At 34.1% G+C, this 15,905-nt stretch overlaps 1 protein-coding gene and 1 long non-coding RNA gene across 2 annotated transcripts in view; one reads left to right on the top strand and one right to left on the bottom strand.

Annotated features, from left to right (window-relative positions):
• Positions 1 to 4,076, top strand: part of LOC131030446 (small ribosomal subunit protein bS21c) — a 41,477-nt gene extending 37,401 nt beyond the window's left edge. The window contains exon 2 of the mRNA XM_057961280.2: positions 3,578 to 4,076. Within this exon, the coding sequence (XP_057817263.1) occupies positions 3,578 to 3,704 (127 nt within the window). The 3' untranslated portion in view covers positions 3,705 to 4,076. The remainder of the gene's footprint in view (positions 1 to 3,577) is intronic.
• Positions 4,077 to 4,403: 327 nt separating this feature from the next.
• Positions 4,404 to 6,146, bottom strand: LOC131030447 (uncharacterized). Its single transcript, XR_009102908.1, has 3 exons — positions 5,798 to 6,146; positions 5,059 to 5,094; positions 4,404 to 4,932 (listed from the first exon to the last, which is right to left on the bottom strand). It is a non-coding gene; the product is annotated as an uncharacterized LOC131030447 (long non-coding RNA).
• Between the last annotated feature and the right edge of the window lie 9,759 nt (positions 6,147 to 15,905).

The following is a 15,905-nucleotide window of genomic DNA, read 5'->3' on the forward strand; positions in this document are numbered from 1 at the left end:
CTGGTGGTGTTCACACTTCGGAATCACATAACATGCAAAAACTAACTTTCAATTGTCAGGGCCTGAAATGCTCTGAACTGGATAAGGCTTGGTGAAACTGCAGCAAAAGATCACAAGACACTAACAAAACCCTAGAAAGCAGGAAAATCAGAGGGTCCCCATTTGCAATGGGGTGATGTGTGGAAAAAGGTCACAACAGGTTCATTAAACAACTTTGGCCTCAAAATAAGTCAATCCAACTATTGTGCTTATCCTTGTCTTGTTTGCCTTGCTCTCTAAATATGTCTCAAGATTGTTTAAGACTTGATATGTAACATTTGAAGGGCACTATTTGCAAGGCTTCACATCATGCTTGGAACCTTCGACAAATGTCATCGGAAGAAACAAATGTCTCCCTTGGAACCCTTGATACTTCACTTGTTTGCATTGGGGACCACCATGCCATACACAAGGCTTCACATAATGGCATGGAACCTTTGACAAATGTTATTGGAAGTGATAAATGTCTCCCTTGGAACTCTTGATGCTTCACTTGGTTTGCATTAGGGATCATTGTGCCATACATCCATATAGAGCATCTCTCACACGGCATAATGGCCAACTCTACCCAAAAAAAGGTTAGAGTTTTTAAATGTTTGAAGGTTTTCCCCTATCACTAATAGAAGAAACCCTTATAGCTCCAACCCTATCACTCCTATGTTTTGATATGCCACCCTCCAATAAGCCAAATTGCTCAATATACCATTCCTCCCTATATACCCAAAGGTAAGTGGGACAGTGATGGTATGAAAAAACAATTTTCTCAATATACCAAACCTTTCAATATACCACTCATGGTATGGGAGAGTCGAGTGATACTGAAAGAGATGGTATGGAAAAGTCTCAGGTCTATCTAAAGCTTGGGTATTGAAGTAGTAGCATCTCTCACTTAAAGAAATGCTTTATGGGGAATCTAGCTTAGCCAATAATGACAAATCACTAGAAGAATAGAAAAAGGAAGAACGATAAAAATATATAAACAACATAACTATAGGAAAAAATTTCTACAACCATTCTAACCTCTATGCCCTCAAATATGCTATTGGGGAAAAGGGTTATCTTGCCAAATAGTATGTTTGCTGCAAAATAGAGGGGTTCGAGAATCAAAAGTACATAATATTACAAATGCTTTTAGTATTTTATAACAAAAGAAACAATTACACAAATGCCAACTATAATAAAAAATCCTAGTCCCAACCTAAAAATTTAAGGTTTATGGTTAGAATTATGGTGTAGTAAGCCCAAAAAATAAACCACTAATACTAACTCTAAGCCTTGAGAAATTTTTTGAGGTTTAGGGTTAGGGGATACTAACCCAAAAAAACCTAACTCTTACCCTAACAAAAAAACTATCCTTTGCCCCAAATTCTAAAAATAAAATTCATGGGATTATGTTTAGGGTGCACTGACAAAAGAACCTAAACCCTGAAATTCTTTGCAGGGTTTAGAATTAGGGTTAGGGCATATTTATACTAACAAAAAACTCTAACCTTGACCTTGAACCTTGGAAAAAATTAAATTTAGGGTTAGGGTATAATAAAATAGTATTTACATTTATGGGCAACTCTAAGCCAAACATAAAAAAATTAAAATGAAGTAATATAAAAAATTATAACTTGTAGATTGGCAATAATAGGACAAATTTGTAGAAAATGTGAAGATGATATGAAAACCCAAGGTTGCGCGGTCAAATGCAATTTGACATCAAATATTGCCTGAAAAATGCTCTGGAGAAATTGAAAAATAACGGTAGAATGAAAAATAAATAAATAGATCGTCAGCTACAATGAAAATTTGCTGGAAAACTGTGGTCCATGATTTTATTGCAATTTATCTGGTCAAATTTTTTTTTGACCACTTTTTAAAAAAAACCACACATTTTTGGTTGGATAAATTGGCCCGCAGGGAAGTGGTGATTTATTGTGAGAAATTCGTGGTTTCTCCTTCTTTATTTATAACCTTATAATTGAGTCTTGTTATTGGCCCGTTAGGTGATATACTTGATGATTCTCTCTAAGTTAACAACTCTCAGTCCTTTCTTTTTTGTTTTCTTTTTCCTGGTGTGTGTGAAGATGATAACATATGTTTGGAAGGGTACAGTATTTTATGATATGTACCACAAGTCACAACACTATTGTGTTAGTTGTCAGTCTTAGTACTTGCTATTTACTCTTAATGCTATTTAGTGGTTAAATCCTTACAAAAAAAGTCAAACCCTAACCCTAACCCCAAATCCTACTTTTTCAAATGTTCAGGGCTTAGGGCATACTTGCAAGAAACATAAGAACTGAATTTTTTCTGGGTTTAAGATTAGGGCTAGGGCATATTTACTACCGAAAAATCCTAACCCTAAGCCCAACCCCAAACCTTGGAAAAAAATAATTAGGATTTAGGGCCAGGTTAGGACATAAGAAAAACAGCATCATGCCTAACCTAAACCCAAACCTTGCCAAAATTCAGGGCTTAGTGTTAGGGTTAGGCTATAATATGAAAAAAAGCAGAGTTCTAAAATCAAATGCAGTTCGACATAAAATTTTGCACAAAAAATGGTCCATTGAAAATTTGAAAAACAGCAGCAGAATGAAGAAAACTAAATGAAAAATAAAAAAGTGCCAGTTAACAGCAAAAAACTTCTGAAAAATTATGGTCCATGATTTATCAGATCAAAAATCATTTGATTGGCAGGTTGGGTTGGTGGTTTATTGCAATAAATTGATGATATCTGTTTCTTTGATTAAAACTTTGGAATAGACTCGTAGACAGTTATGAACTTCTTAGATGATGTAATTCTTGATTCCCTACAGGTTAACAGCTTTCAATACTTTGTTTTTTTGTGTATGTGCATCTCAAGATAAAAGCATATGTTTGGAAGAGTGTAGTATTTGATAATATATACCACACGACCCTAGCATGTTAGTTATCAGTCTCAGTACTCACTATTTACGTTTAGTAATTGCTGAAAGAGTTTTTAGGTCCACTTACTAAATCCTTAGATGCATACTTATTTGACTTTCTCCAGGGTTTGGTGCGTTCGATCTTGTTATTGTTGTTATAGTAGAAGTGGTAGTAGTATGTGTGTGTCTCTCGAGGTACACAACCCTATTGTGTTAGTTGTCAGTCTCAGTTACTATTATTCTTTGTGATTTTTGAATTTTGAGTACAGTTAATAAATCCTTAGATGGTGTACTTCTTGATTCTTTCCAGGTTAGCAGCTTTTAATCTTTTCATTTTGTTTATGTTGATGTAGTAGTCTATCTGTGTGTCTTCATCTTGACTTAAAACATGTCAACTGTGCAGCTTCTCATAATATATTTCACACAGCCCTATCATCTTTGTTGTCAGTCTTGCACTGCTACTATTTACTATTAGTGATTTCTGAGACAGTTTGAAAGTCATTCAACTCTGAGTCTTCATTTTCAATTACAGCTCGACAAGGGACACGAATTACACAATTCCTTTAATTTCATTTTTCTGAAAGAGATCACTAAAGATACAGATTTAGTTCTCTGATACTTTATTTCTTCTGTGATATGTTCAGACGTATGCTTCTGAAGTCAGTGGAGAAAGATGATGGAACGGATGAGGGGCAGGATGACAATGATGAGGAGGAGGAGGAGGAGGAGGGGGACAACTGGAATATGCTAAACGCAGAAATTGGTTTATAAAAATGTCCTCATTTACTTCAATCTTAATGCCTTCATATTGGAAAACTGCTTGAATAATTAATGCCAAGAACTGTTCATCAATTTATGTTTTTAGGTACAGGTAGACAAACATCCTTGTAGATTTTAAAGCAGACGTGTTCTGAATGTGCGCGTGTTATAAATTCGTGTACATTCAATGTAAATCCAAGTGAAAGGCAGAGCTGCACCCAGTTGAACTGGGCCGATACACCAGAAACCAATTTGTTTACAAATAAATCAAACTATGATGTAATTTGTATTAGAATTATTACATCAGACAGTTTCTAATTGCTTTCTTGACTTAGCTGTGTATTTCATGACAAGTTATCAATAGACATCTGTTTTGTAGCCAAATTCAACGATCTGAGGTTTAGGGAGTGATGCTTGTTACATGCACAACTTGATGCAAAATGGGCTTGATGTTTTTAACACGTCAGTTTATGCAGTGAGCTTAATCTTTAAATGTACAAGTTGATGCAAATGGGCTCAACGGTTAACCTTTTTGGGTGTATTTGATATGAGCTTTATGTGTACTCTTTTTTGCAGTGGCCACATTATCACGCTTGGGTCACCACCAAGTGAAACACCGATTGTATGTATGAGACCCCAGTTGCAGAATTCTACAAAGGGATTGTTCTTACATTTACTTTATATATTGTTCAACAATTAAAATATCAAACTAGGATTCTCTGTTTGTGCATGAAACAATCATAATCATGTCAGTGTTCCCGAATAGAGTTCCTCAAACAGAGATTGTTAGTCTTCAAGGGGTGATTGATAAATGATAGCCATACCACAGGTAAGCTTCAGCAAAGTAATGGCTGTACAATAGAATGAGGCATAGAGAACATGCGCAAGCACAATGTGGTGTAGATGCATGAAGATAGGACCTTAGATGGTTGTTTTATAATAAGTACTTCAAAAAACTGAGATCTTCATAGTGTGCCATATAATCCTTCTCATATGTCAGTTTGGAATCTTGGATAAGGATGGCACATGCGTGCTCCTATATAAAGAAATAAAAATAAAAGTTGCAGGTGGTCCCCCAATTTGAAACACTCGTAAACAGAAGTTTTTCTGTGGAACCAATTTAATTTCCATCAATATGTGGAAAGTAATGGAAACTTGCAGTTCCTTCCCGGATTTTTGTTTTAAAAGAAAAATACCTTCAACCTTCTCAACAATCAGGAAACAATTGGGGAAATCGTCACTGCAGAGAAGAACAAAATAAGAATTGCGGATAGCAAGGAGCAAAAAATGCAGCAAATGGTTTTTAACCAGCATTACCATGGAATTCTTTATTTCAACAGGAAAAGTATCCCACTTGGCAACCCACCTTGATGGAGCCATTGGCAGAAAACCACTGTAGAATCTGTAGAGAAAAGTCACTGTATTGAAATAATAATCATGGGCCATAATGTGACTGAATCAAAGTATACTGCTAAAACTCTGAGTATTAAACTATATTAGATATCTGCGGATTTTAAATCACTGTGATGTACTTCTATTATGACTTTCCTATGTATATTATCAATGCGTGTTTCGTTGATAATCACATTGTTCTGTTTCTTAATTGAAGCACCTTGCATCCAACTACAATTATCGCTTAGCCTCTTTTTGGCTATTAGAGGACAATGGTCTTTGTAATATGGTCTTCTTCTAATATAATTATTTTTCAGACTTTCAGAAAAAAAAAGGAAGCACCTTCACTAATCAATATTCACTTTATCAATATATAAATTATAAGAGGCGTATGCAAATTGTCAAATTATTGATGAGCGCAAGTTTCTTGGTAGATGTTTGGAAAAAAGGTGCATATGATACTCTATTCTTTACATGTAAGCATCATTTCTGTTATCATTTGTTTGAACCTCCTGATGTAATGTTTTATGTGCTACATTATAATTGAATTTACTTGTGTAGGACATTAAAGCGTGATTAGTTTTGTTAGCGTCATTTTCATTTTGCTATAAAATGCCTAGGATTAGGGAACCTATACGCTCAACAAATGAGTGAAAAACATGATCACAGATAGAGAAGACTCATCGGGACATTGAAATATCTAAGTATCTTACCATTCAAAAGTAGATAATCAACCTGCAGACCAGGGCGGGGGTAGCTCCTTTCCAACCAGTCATCGCTCTCCTTTGGCCTTATAGCACAGCAATTAATTACAATTACAGTCCTTGACCAAGTTGTTTGCATGTGACATCATTCTCGAGGGGATCATCTAGTGCCTTTTGCAGCACGACTCATGGCAAGCGATGAACATGGTGTTTAAATGCCACTCCTCAATTTATAGCCTCGATACAGTTCGTCTTAACTTTCAGCACTAGCCGTTCACTTTTCAGGAGCTTCTTTCGCTTTGACATGTCATCTCTGGAATTCCATCCTTCACTTCACACCTCATTTGCTCATAGCCTTCTCCACCGCTCATTTTCTTTGTTTTCTAAATCTTTTTTTTATTTATGTATTCTTTTTATTTCCCGATTTATCGTTTGATTGCCTACCCCACTCGTTCAATAAGAAAATACAAGAATATGGAAAACAAAAATGCAACATACATTACCTAGAAAGGCAAGCTAGCTATAATTCATTTGTGCTAATTAAAGCGTAATGGGTTTTTTCTCTTAAGTTATTTTAATATATCTCAAATTCTTTTGGGGTCTTAGGAAATCGCCTATGTACATAGTTATCGAGTTGAGATTATTTTTTTAGAAGGATTTGTCAATCAACTATTATGGCTGCTCCTCTGTTTGTTTGGTGAAAATACCATCGTCATCTAAGTTACAAAAATTCCTTTTTTTTTCTTTATCTTCTTATCAGGAATCTTTATGCAACATATGGGGTTTTAATTAATGGCTCTGGGAGATAATGTAGACTCCAACCACTCAACAATTCTCTTATTATTTTGTTGGATAAAGCATATGCCATACAAAATCATGAAGATATGGAAGCTAGATTCAACCTTGCTAGTGTGCGAGACTTTTTTTAATGTTATCTTTCTTCATAAAAAAAATCTAGTTGAGTTTTGCATCTTATTGGCACAACATGACCTTTGAGCAATGTCAAATATTTTTTTTAACCAATAGACTAAGCAAGGTTAAGCATAAACTTCTACATCACTAACACATCATACATATTGGTACTAGCTCCTTGAATACAATGCACACGTATCCTTGTGCTATAAATCCTATCCATACATTTACCAACTCCTCATATACATTGCACACATATCCTTTTAGCAAAGATCTTCTTATTTATTTAATAAATAAGTTTGAATCATCTCTACATATTATTGTAGAAACAACTTTAAGTTGTAGGAACTTTGCTCTCACCCACCTCCTTTCCTTTAGTAGATCAATATGACATTTTATTCAAATGCACATAGTATTAGAAAGCATCCATGCCTATTTATTAACAGCCAAAAAACCAATGCTACAAGATGTAAAATGAAGGTAATAGAAAATGATCAATGAATTTTAGATTTGTGTCATTTATAAGGTCATTGGATGTTAAATTGTGTTAGTTGATGCATGAGAGATTAGTCTGCGAAGTGAGGGGAATATAGAAAGGATTTTGTGTTTATGGTTTTAATATAAAAAAAAAATTGTGTATAGCATAGTAGATTAGATGTTTTTGAAGATTAGCTTGGAAAACATTCTCCAAATTGTTGATCTTGGAGTGCACAACAAATTGGTTACTTTGCTGCCTTCTCTTCAAATATAGGTAAATGACATCTCTTCAAGTTATACGGATGATTGTGTTCTAATGTTTTTTTTTTAACTTTCATGATTATTAGAAATTTATTAAATTTGTACCAATTATAATGATCCAAGAATACATTTTTACTACTTAATTCTTTTTTCCATTCTAAATATCCCTTCAAAGTCCTTTTGTTATAGAATTGATTATTATATCTTGGTTAATGAAATTCACTATTTGCACTCATGCACTATACACATTTTGAAAAACATGTCCACCCTTAGCTAGGTATAGATTTATCTTAAGAACTCCATTAGAAGTTAGTTTCACACACTTGGGTGAGAGTAGGACACAAGTAGGAGGGGTAGGTGGTAGGTGGTAGGGAGTAGGAGTGAGGAGGTATGGTATGAGGGTCCATTTCATCACTTTATGAAAGTTAAACATTAAGTTTAACTCACTATTAGGAATATGTTTTAATGTTCTTAAATTACTTCAAATATATTTTTTAAAAATTTGATGATCTCATGCCTATTGTTCCAAGCTAATATTTAGGTGCTTTGCAAGTCATTTGTGTATTTGATTGTGGCTAAATTATGATATGACCATGACAAATTAGATTTTTTTTCTTAGCATAAAATGTGTATTTGAGATGAGATTTGATGCCACTACCATATTCAAAGCTAGAGATTTAAGTTGATAATGTTTTAGTTTTAGTATAATTATAAATTTATTTCAAGATAATTTGATCATATCATGCCTATTGTTGCAAGCTAATATTTAGGTGCTTTGTGAGTCACTTTTGTAGTTCTTGCCTTCCTTTGACATTTTCTCACCCCTTCTAGTGGGGTAAACCTTTATGCTGTTCTTTTTCCTCCGAGGTGTTAGACAATGAAGAACATTTTAAATATAAAGATTTGTTTTTTTGTTGTATTGAAGAAGATTTAAACTCAACGACATCTAGGTGCCCACAACATATACTTTAAATATAAATATTTCGTTTGCCTTTCATTTTAGATTTGAACAATGGGTTTTGGAGTCTCGAAGGCCCCTTACTGATGGAAAGCTTGAACTTTTTTTTTTTTGTGTTAGGGATTTTATTGTGATGTATTTTTAATATGGTCATGATAGGAGCAAGTATCAAAAAGTGGAGATTGGATGGTGGGAAAGTACTCTTCAAATCTTGATTTCTTTCTTTCAACCCTTTTAGAGGGTCTCAATGTATTTTTCTTATTTCGGCCAAACTTCTCAATCTTCCTCTTTGATTTTGGAAAGTGCCTTGTTTTGAATCTATTGGCAATGCTTTTGGTTATTTTTTACAAGATGCAACAATGGTAAACTATGGTAATACTACTTATGCCTATATCCTTGTGGATATTGACACCTCAAAGAATCTACCTCGAGATATTGTTCTTCTCATTGGGGACAAATCATGATAGATGCTCAACTATGAGGGTATCTACTTTCACTACAAGAGATGCTTTTATGTTGGACACTTGGCTTTGCATTGCCCTAGCTCTTGCCACAAGAAAGATGAGGTAACTTGGTGGAAAAATGTCCACTATAAGTATTTGATGGCTGGGAGTTTTATTGATTTTGAGGATGAGGTAGCGGTAGACAACTTGGACTCAAGGGCCACAATGACTTTTGAGACTATTGATGGGTTATCTTCATGGTCTCTGTTTTGGCTGAACCACCTTTAAACCCTTTGATGCTAAGGGTTGAAAGTATAGATCGTCCTTTATTGGATGTTGTGAGTAAGAATATAACACCTATTTCATCACCTTCAAAGGCAACAAAGTATTTCTCTCCACTCTCCCCTTAATTTGAATGTTTGGATATTTCATGGAAGATCATCCAAAGAATGAAAATAAGGGTACTTAGAGTGTTAGGAAGGGTCCAAGGCTATCATAGTTGACAATCCTCGTTTTGTTGGCAACTTGGTTGTAATTGTATGTGTGTTGTTGGTTGCTTCTAGTTTGTGACACTTTGGTTGTTGTTTCATAGTAGTTTATCTTTTTTTTTCTATGTTTTTTGTTGTTTTCTAGATATGTTCTCGATGTCTTTTATTGTAAATGGTTTCAAGGTCCCTTCAAAACATTCTTTGAAATATTCATTTTATTTCGATGTGCGAAAGGTTTTGGGGTCCCTTCAAAGCCTACTTTTCCCTCAAGAAAAAATATAGACATCTAAGGTAATTGTGTAAATAAATAATTTATATAATAACTTTATTATAATATTACCTTGAATGAGTGGCATAGTTGGTTAAGGGCTCTGGGTTCATCCCATGTAGGTCCGAAGATTGATTCACTCTCCTTGATTTTCTTGGTGGGTTGCTAGTTTGAGCCTAGTCCTTTGTCCTAAGAGGTTATAAGGGGGCTTGCCCTATCAAAGAGATAAGCTTCAAGTCATTGGGCTTCCCTATCAATTCCTCTTGGTTAAAAAAATATTATAATATTGTTTAAATTTTAAGTTGTTATAGAATTTTTTTTATTCAAGATTGAAATATAAATTTTATATTTGTATTTTATTGTACGAGGTGTTTCTATTTGCATGAATGGTTTCATAACATGGATTTTTTTGTTTACAAAATGTGCATTTCCATATATGTAATGTTATAATTCTAGTTTAATTAATATGATTGGTATATCTAAAGGATAAGTCAAAGAAACACCCCTTTTTTGTGTATTCATATATGATGAGATAAAAATTTTAATCTTATTTTCGCTAGATGGTTAGTTTATTTGTTTGCATGGCAATAGATAGTTGCAAGATTGTGCAAATGTCAAGTAGATTTAGTTGTCGTAGAGCGAAACTTTACAAATAGTATTCTTGAATGCATATCTACTATTTTCATGGATTCTAAGAGAATCTTATTTCACGTGGTACAAATAAGGATCATTTTCATCTCTTTGAATCAAAATTTATATGTAAATATTGATAATTTTATAAGAAATTTATGTAGACAAAACTTGAAAACTTTTAGTTAACCTGTGTGATTGCGTTGAAGGAGTTCTACTCTTACCTTTTTGTTCTAGACTTCATCTTGTAATGGTTGTTATTGGTTCTTATGATAACATGAAAATTGCTTAAGTGTGCTAAAGTTATTTCACCAACAAAGTAACCCCTTTAATAATACATGATCTAGTTTAGAAACTATACATCTTTTTTACTTTAGGTTCAATACAACATAATTAATTTTTGCACCCGTTAAAACCTTTGAAAATTAATAATACACCATATGATATAATGTGACATATAAGTACTTCACAAATTCATCATTTCATATTGGTGCCCTATATTGAAATTAGCACACCTAGTACTTAGTTCATTTATTTGGAGTTAACTTTAACACGAGATTGTTACATTCTCTTAATTGTGGCATCAATGTAGCCTAGTAAGATTTTTATACATGTTCTCAAATTAAAAATTAGATGTAGTAAGTGATAACCTCAAAATCCTCTTTCTCACCTTCAAAATATTTCTCTATAAATAGCATCAAGTATATATTTTTGACACTAACCTCCTCAAATCACTCATTTAAATATACTTTTGGTAGTAATATCTTGACTTAATCAGTGAAGTACATTGTATAGAGGTTGGAGATGGGGTTTCTCCTCTATTTTCATCTATTATTGACTCAAAAAGCCTATTAATAATTTGTGTACTTCCTCACTATTGGTCTTTGATACCTCTCATTTTGAATATCATTAAAAAAATGATAATGGGTAGTGTATTAAGATCTTGTTATTTTTCATGCTATACACCTTTACCTCTCAATTTGAATAGCATGAGAATTATGATAATGGGTAGTGTATTAGGATCGTGTTCTTTGTCATGATACATGTCTTTACCTCTCAATTTGGATAGCATGTGAATTATGATAATGGGCAGTGTATTAGGATCATGTTCTTTTTTATGCTACATGCCTTAATTCTTCAGATGCTTCTTGGTCTAGGTAATTCTTTCATTTAGAAAGCCTCTCTAATGTACATTGTGTTAAAGTGTAATTTAATTTGTCTTTGTTTAGATCTACTTGCATGCACGAGTTTCCCATGGGATTCTATAATGAATATACCTCATTCTTCTCTAGGTAATCTCTTAGTTTTTATTTGATTATATTTCTTAACATCCTAGAGTTTTCCCTAACCAATAAAAAACTTCCATCCTTTAAAACACCTTTGAAGTTTAGTATTTTGTCATCATATTCTCATTCCTTATGTTCTACCTTTTATAGTTCTCCCTTTAATTTGTACCTTAGAGTTTCCCCTAATCAAATTAAACTTCCATTCTTCTAAATACTTTTTAGTACATCTTGCCATCATGTTGTTTTCATTCGTAGTTCTCCCTTGAATTTGTATCCTATGCACATTTTCCTGTTATTTCTTAATTTTTCTCCTACCATTTCCATAGTTTTGTTGCACACATGGTTTGAATATGGTTTAAACCTCCATCAATATATGTTTGAACCCCTTCTTGTACATCATTAGTTCATTAATTAAGAAGGTTATATGTTAGTATGCATTGTTGCTAGTTTTGATTGTGTGATTTTCTCCCCTTATTTAGATCAAACTCCATGACCCATCATTTTATTCTCTTGCTTTCTTCTTCTTGATGATGGATCATAGAGTTTGATCTAAAACATCGAGGGATAAAAGTCACAAAAAAAACTAGAAGCAATGCATACTAATATCTTGGACTATGTAAATTATATATATGTAAGGTCAAATGTTCCATAAATAGTACATTTTATTTAGCTAGTTTTGAACACAAATAACTTTTTACAACAAGTTTTAGAAGGTAGTTGTTGAATATGCCATGACAATAGATTTTGCAACACACATTCATAACCATTATTTGTAGAGGCTTAGATTTGTACATATTGATTAACCTAAGCTATTGTCTTTTGAATGTAGGTATCACTTCTCTATGAGAGCAACTATCCACTCAACAATTCAATGGGAAACTCAACCAAAAAAGTTTAATGAAATGAATCATATGTACATAATGTAAGGAAGTTAAGTAACAAAACAACTTCCTACACTAACCTTGAGAGGAGAGTAATGCAAAAACTTTTACAGATTGTTACAAAAACTTAACATAAATAAACATAATATCATGCATACCACAACACAATGATTTACATGGGGAAAACCCTTTTGGGAGAAAAACCCCACACTCCAAAAGTAGCTCAATATATTACTCAACAATCAATAACAAATTAGAATATACTTGCAGAGCAAGCTCTTCATAGGAGTACCACTAATCAGAGACTCAGAGGTAACTCAATAGCCATAAGACTCTTACACACAACCTCTATCTCACACACCTCATATATAGGAGATACGATACAAGAAATTGTCAAACCATATTACAAAACCATGGGCTCAAACCACCCAATAAAGTAGAGTTGACCTTATCCCCTTTCTAGATACCCTATGATGTGTCAAAACACACACCAACACATTTTCCTCAATTTTACTATTCATTTATGTGTCCGATGCAATTTATATTTCCTTTTTCAAGAGTCCAAACTTTCAAAGGCCATAACTTGTGAACTGTGTGTCCAATTGACAAACCGTTTGAAATGTTGGAAAGCTCGCGAAATGCTCTATCACCTCATAACCTATTGCACTAGTTACACACATTTTTTATGGCGTTTTAGAGGGTCTAAAATCCTCAAAATTAAATTTAAACCTTTTATCGCACCCTCCAAAAACATAAACTTTAATATCTTCAAAACTAGCGATGACCTTGCGACGAAAATTTACCAGCATGCTTATCTAGCCAATCCAAAGCTTTGGGGAGAATTTTGCACCATTTCGTGCTCAAACAAAAACTTACTATAAATAGTAACTTCATGTAAATGCAAAGTTAAGACACCATTTTCTGTAATGTCCCCTTCTCAAGAGTAATCAATTCAGTTGGTCGTTAGGCTATTTTAGAGACCCGTAGGCTAGTCAGGAGCAAAATTAGGGTTTCCTACTTTCTAGGAGGATGTCTCGACAATTTTGGTGGCTTGCATGTTGGAGTTTACAATTTTGATTTTGGATTCCTTCTGTGTTTTCAGAAAGCTGCGCAATGATGGTACATGCGTAGCAAGCAGTGGAGTTTGGTAAACTTACTATTTTTAGTAAGTGGGGGTGAGAACAACTCATTTCTCTAGGTTTTTATGGGTTTTCAAAGAGCTTCGTGAAGGTGCGACATGCAAATGGATTCAAAGACTTTTCCAGACTTACTATTTTCAGCAAGTTGCGACAACTGCTTAGTTTGTGGTTAAAATTCATTTGAACACACTATTTTTAGTAGTATGCTATTTTTAGTAAGTGCTATTTTTGGTAGGTTTCAGTGGTCCATCTCAAAGGCTATTTCTGGCATAGCAGTTTTTAGTACTTTTGGCCTTCATCTCTCTATAGCAGTTGCTCAGTATATGGAAAAAGTACTTTTTAATATTTTTAATGTTTCCCCATGGCCTAGGCGCGTGACTTATGTTATGAATTAAGGGGTCGACTTGGCAATAAAGCATTATTTTTAAGACTTAAGGTTGGACGTCCACTGAGGAGATATATCATTACAAATATTCTTTAAAATGTGTAAACTATTGTTTATGTTGGCGTCCCCTTTGGAGGAATATGTGACTTATACTAAAGTCAAATATTATATTGCCTTAGGCGTCCAAGTTGGCATTTGATTTTATTTCATTTCATGTCAATTTGGAGGGAGATGAATTTGAATTTGAGGAGATCATTTCTATAAATACAAGGCACTACTCCTCATTTGGACATTCATGAATATTTGTAACGAAGTGCTACTGAATTTGTGCCAGACTTGTGCTTTGAAGTTGAGAGCTTCCTAGGTTGTGCTAGTTTTGTGCTTGAGAGATAGCACCTAGCTAATTGGAGAGCCTATTTCTCATTCCGAGGAATAGATTGAGCTACATTGAGATGGATTTTGTTATCGCATTTTTAGTTTTCTGAGTGTTGGTAAGTTTTTGTATGTTGTTGGTTTGTTCATGGCTGAAGCAATTTTTTGCTCATATCTCCCTACCTGATTGTCTACTAGTTCTGGGTATTGGTTTGTTGGATTCCTCTCTGCTAAGCGTTCCTTCTTGTTAAGTTCCATAAATTAAAGTGAAGAGCTAGATTTTTAAGGTAGATCACCCCTCTCCAGGCAAGTCATACCATGTTGGAGTAACATTGGAATACGTGCATTAATAATTTTGTGGCTTCTTGGCTTAGTTGTGGGTTGGAACTTGGGCGTCTCCTTCCTAGCTCTCATTCACCACTGATTTGGAGCCATTCAGAGAAGTTATGGACTTCATAGTGTTGTTGGTCTGATTTTTGGTGATGCTGGTGTGTTATTTTAGATTTATTAAAGTGTTCATTTTTGGCTTGTGTTTTCTAGTATTCTTGTTTGTAGATTCTTGGAGTACTTTATTGTATCCATTAGAGGTTGGATCTTTAATGGACTGATAGTATCTTGCAAATTGGCTTATTGTAAGGCTACATTCAGTAGTACTGAAAACAATCCATTTTTATACTGCATTATACTTTCTTGTCATTGCATAAGTGGAAGAGGTTGGCTTCATCGCCAATCTCTATTTCATTTTGTACTCTTGTCCTCCTGCTGTATAAGTGGTTGAGTGGATAGTTTTTTATTTCCAATCCTCCCACTGAATAAGTGGTTGAGTGATTGTCTTGTTTAACTCCAGTCTTCTTGGATTTGTAATTGGCTAGTTATACCGGCAAGTAGTTGTTAATTTCCAGTATTTCTTTATCCCACTAAAAAGTGGAAGTGGCTGGTCTAACTGCCAATATGTATTGCTCTCAATATTTCATCATGTTAATGCTAATGGGTGAAGTTATTGTGTGTAAATTTTTTTTAAAAAATGTGGGGGTCATTTCAGTGGTATCAAAGCTGGTTTTCTTGTCAGCCTGTGTGTTCAGTTGATCAAAATTCTTCATGAGCGATAGAGAAATCCATTATTATAATAGAGAGTAGAAGAAACAACAGTATCAGATTCCACCCATTTCGGTCAAAAAAACTTTTTCAGAGGTTCTTAGAAACAAAGAGACAACAATTGACACTATCGCAAAGAGAACAACAAAACAAAATGAGTCCGTTGGAGTAAGGGCAAAAAGGAAGTTCGACACCATGATAGACATGATGTCCCAAATGCTAACCAAAATTAATGAAAATATTAGTGGGACTCCTAATCATTCCACTAATGGACCTGAAGCTAGCACTTCCAACAACCCTGGTGGAAATGGGAACAACTTTAGAGGAAATGGAAGCAACAAAGGGAGTAATAATGGAGGTCCTAATGGAGGAATGCCTAGAGGGTCAGTCTCTAGGTCTCTACAACTTGTATTTTATACCCAAGGAAGCACCACAAACTAAAATTAAGATACCCATAGCTAATGAAGTAAGGAATAGTTACATGGAGTATGCTTCTCTTCCTACTCAGATCCGGGATATCCT

The sequence above is a fragment of the Cryptomeria japonica genome, chromosome 7, assembly GCF_030272615.1.
Source record: "Cryptomeria japonica chromosome 7, Sugi_1.0, whole genome shotgun sequence".
NCBI classification, from domain to species: Eukaryota; Viridiplantae; Streptophyta; class Pinopsida; order Cupressales; family Cupressaceae; genus Cryptomeria; species Cryptomeria japonica.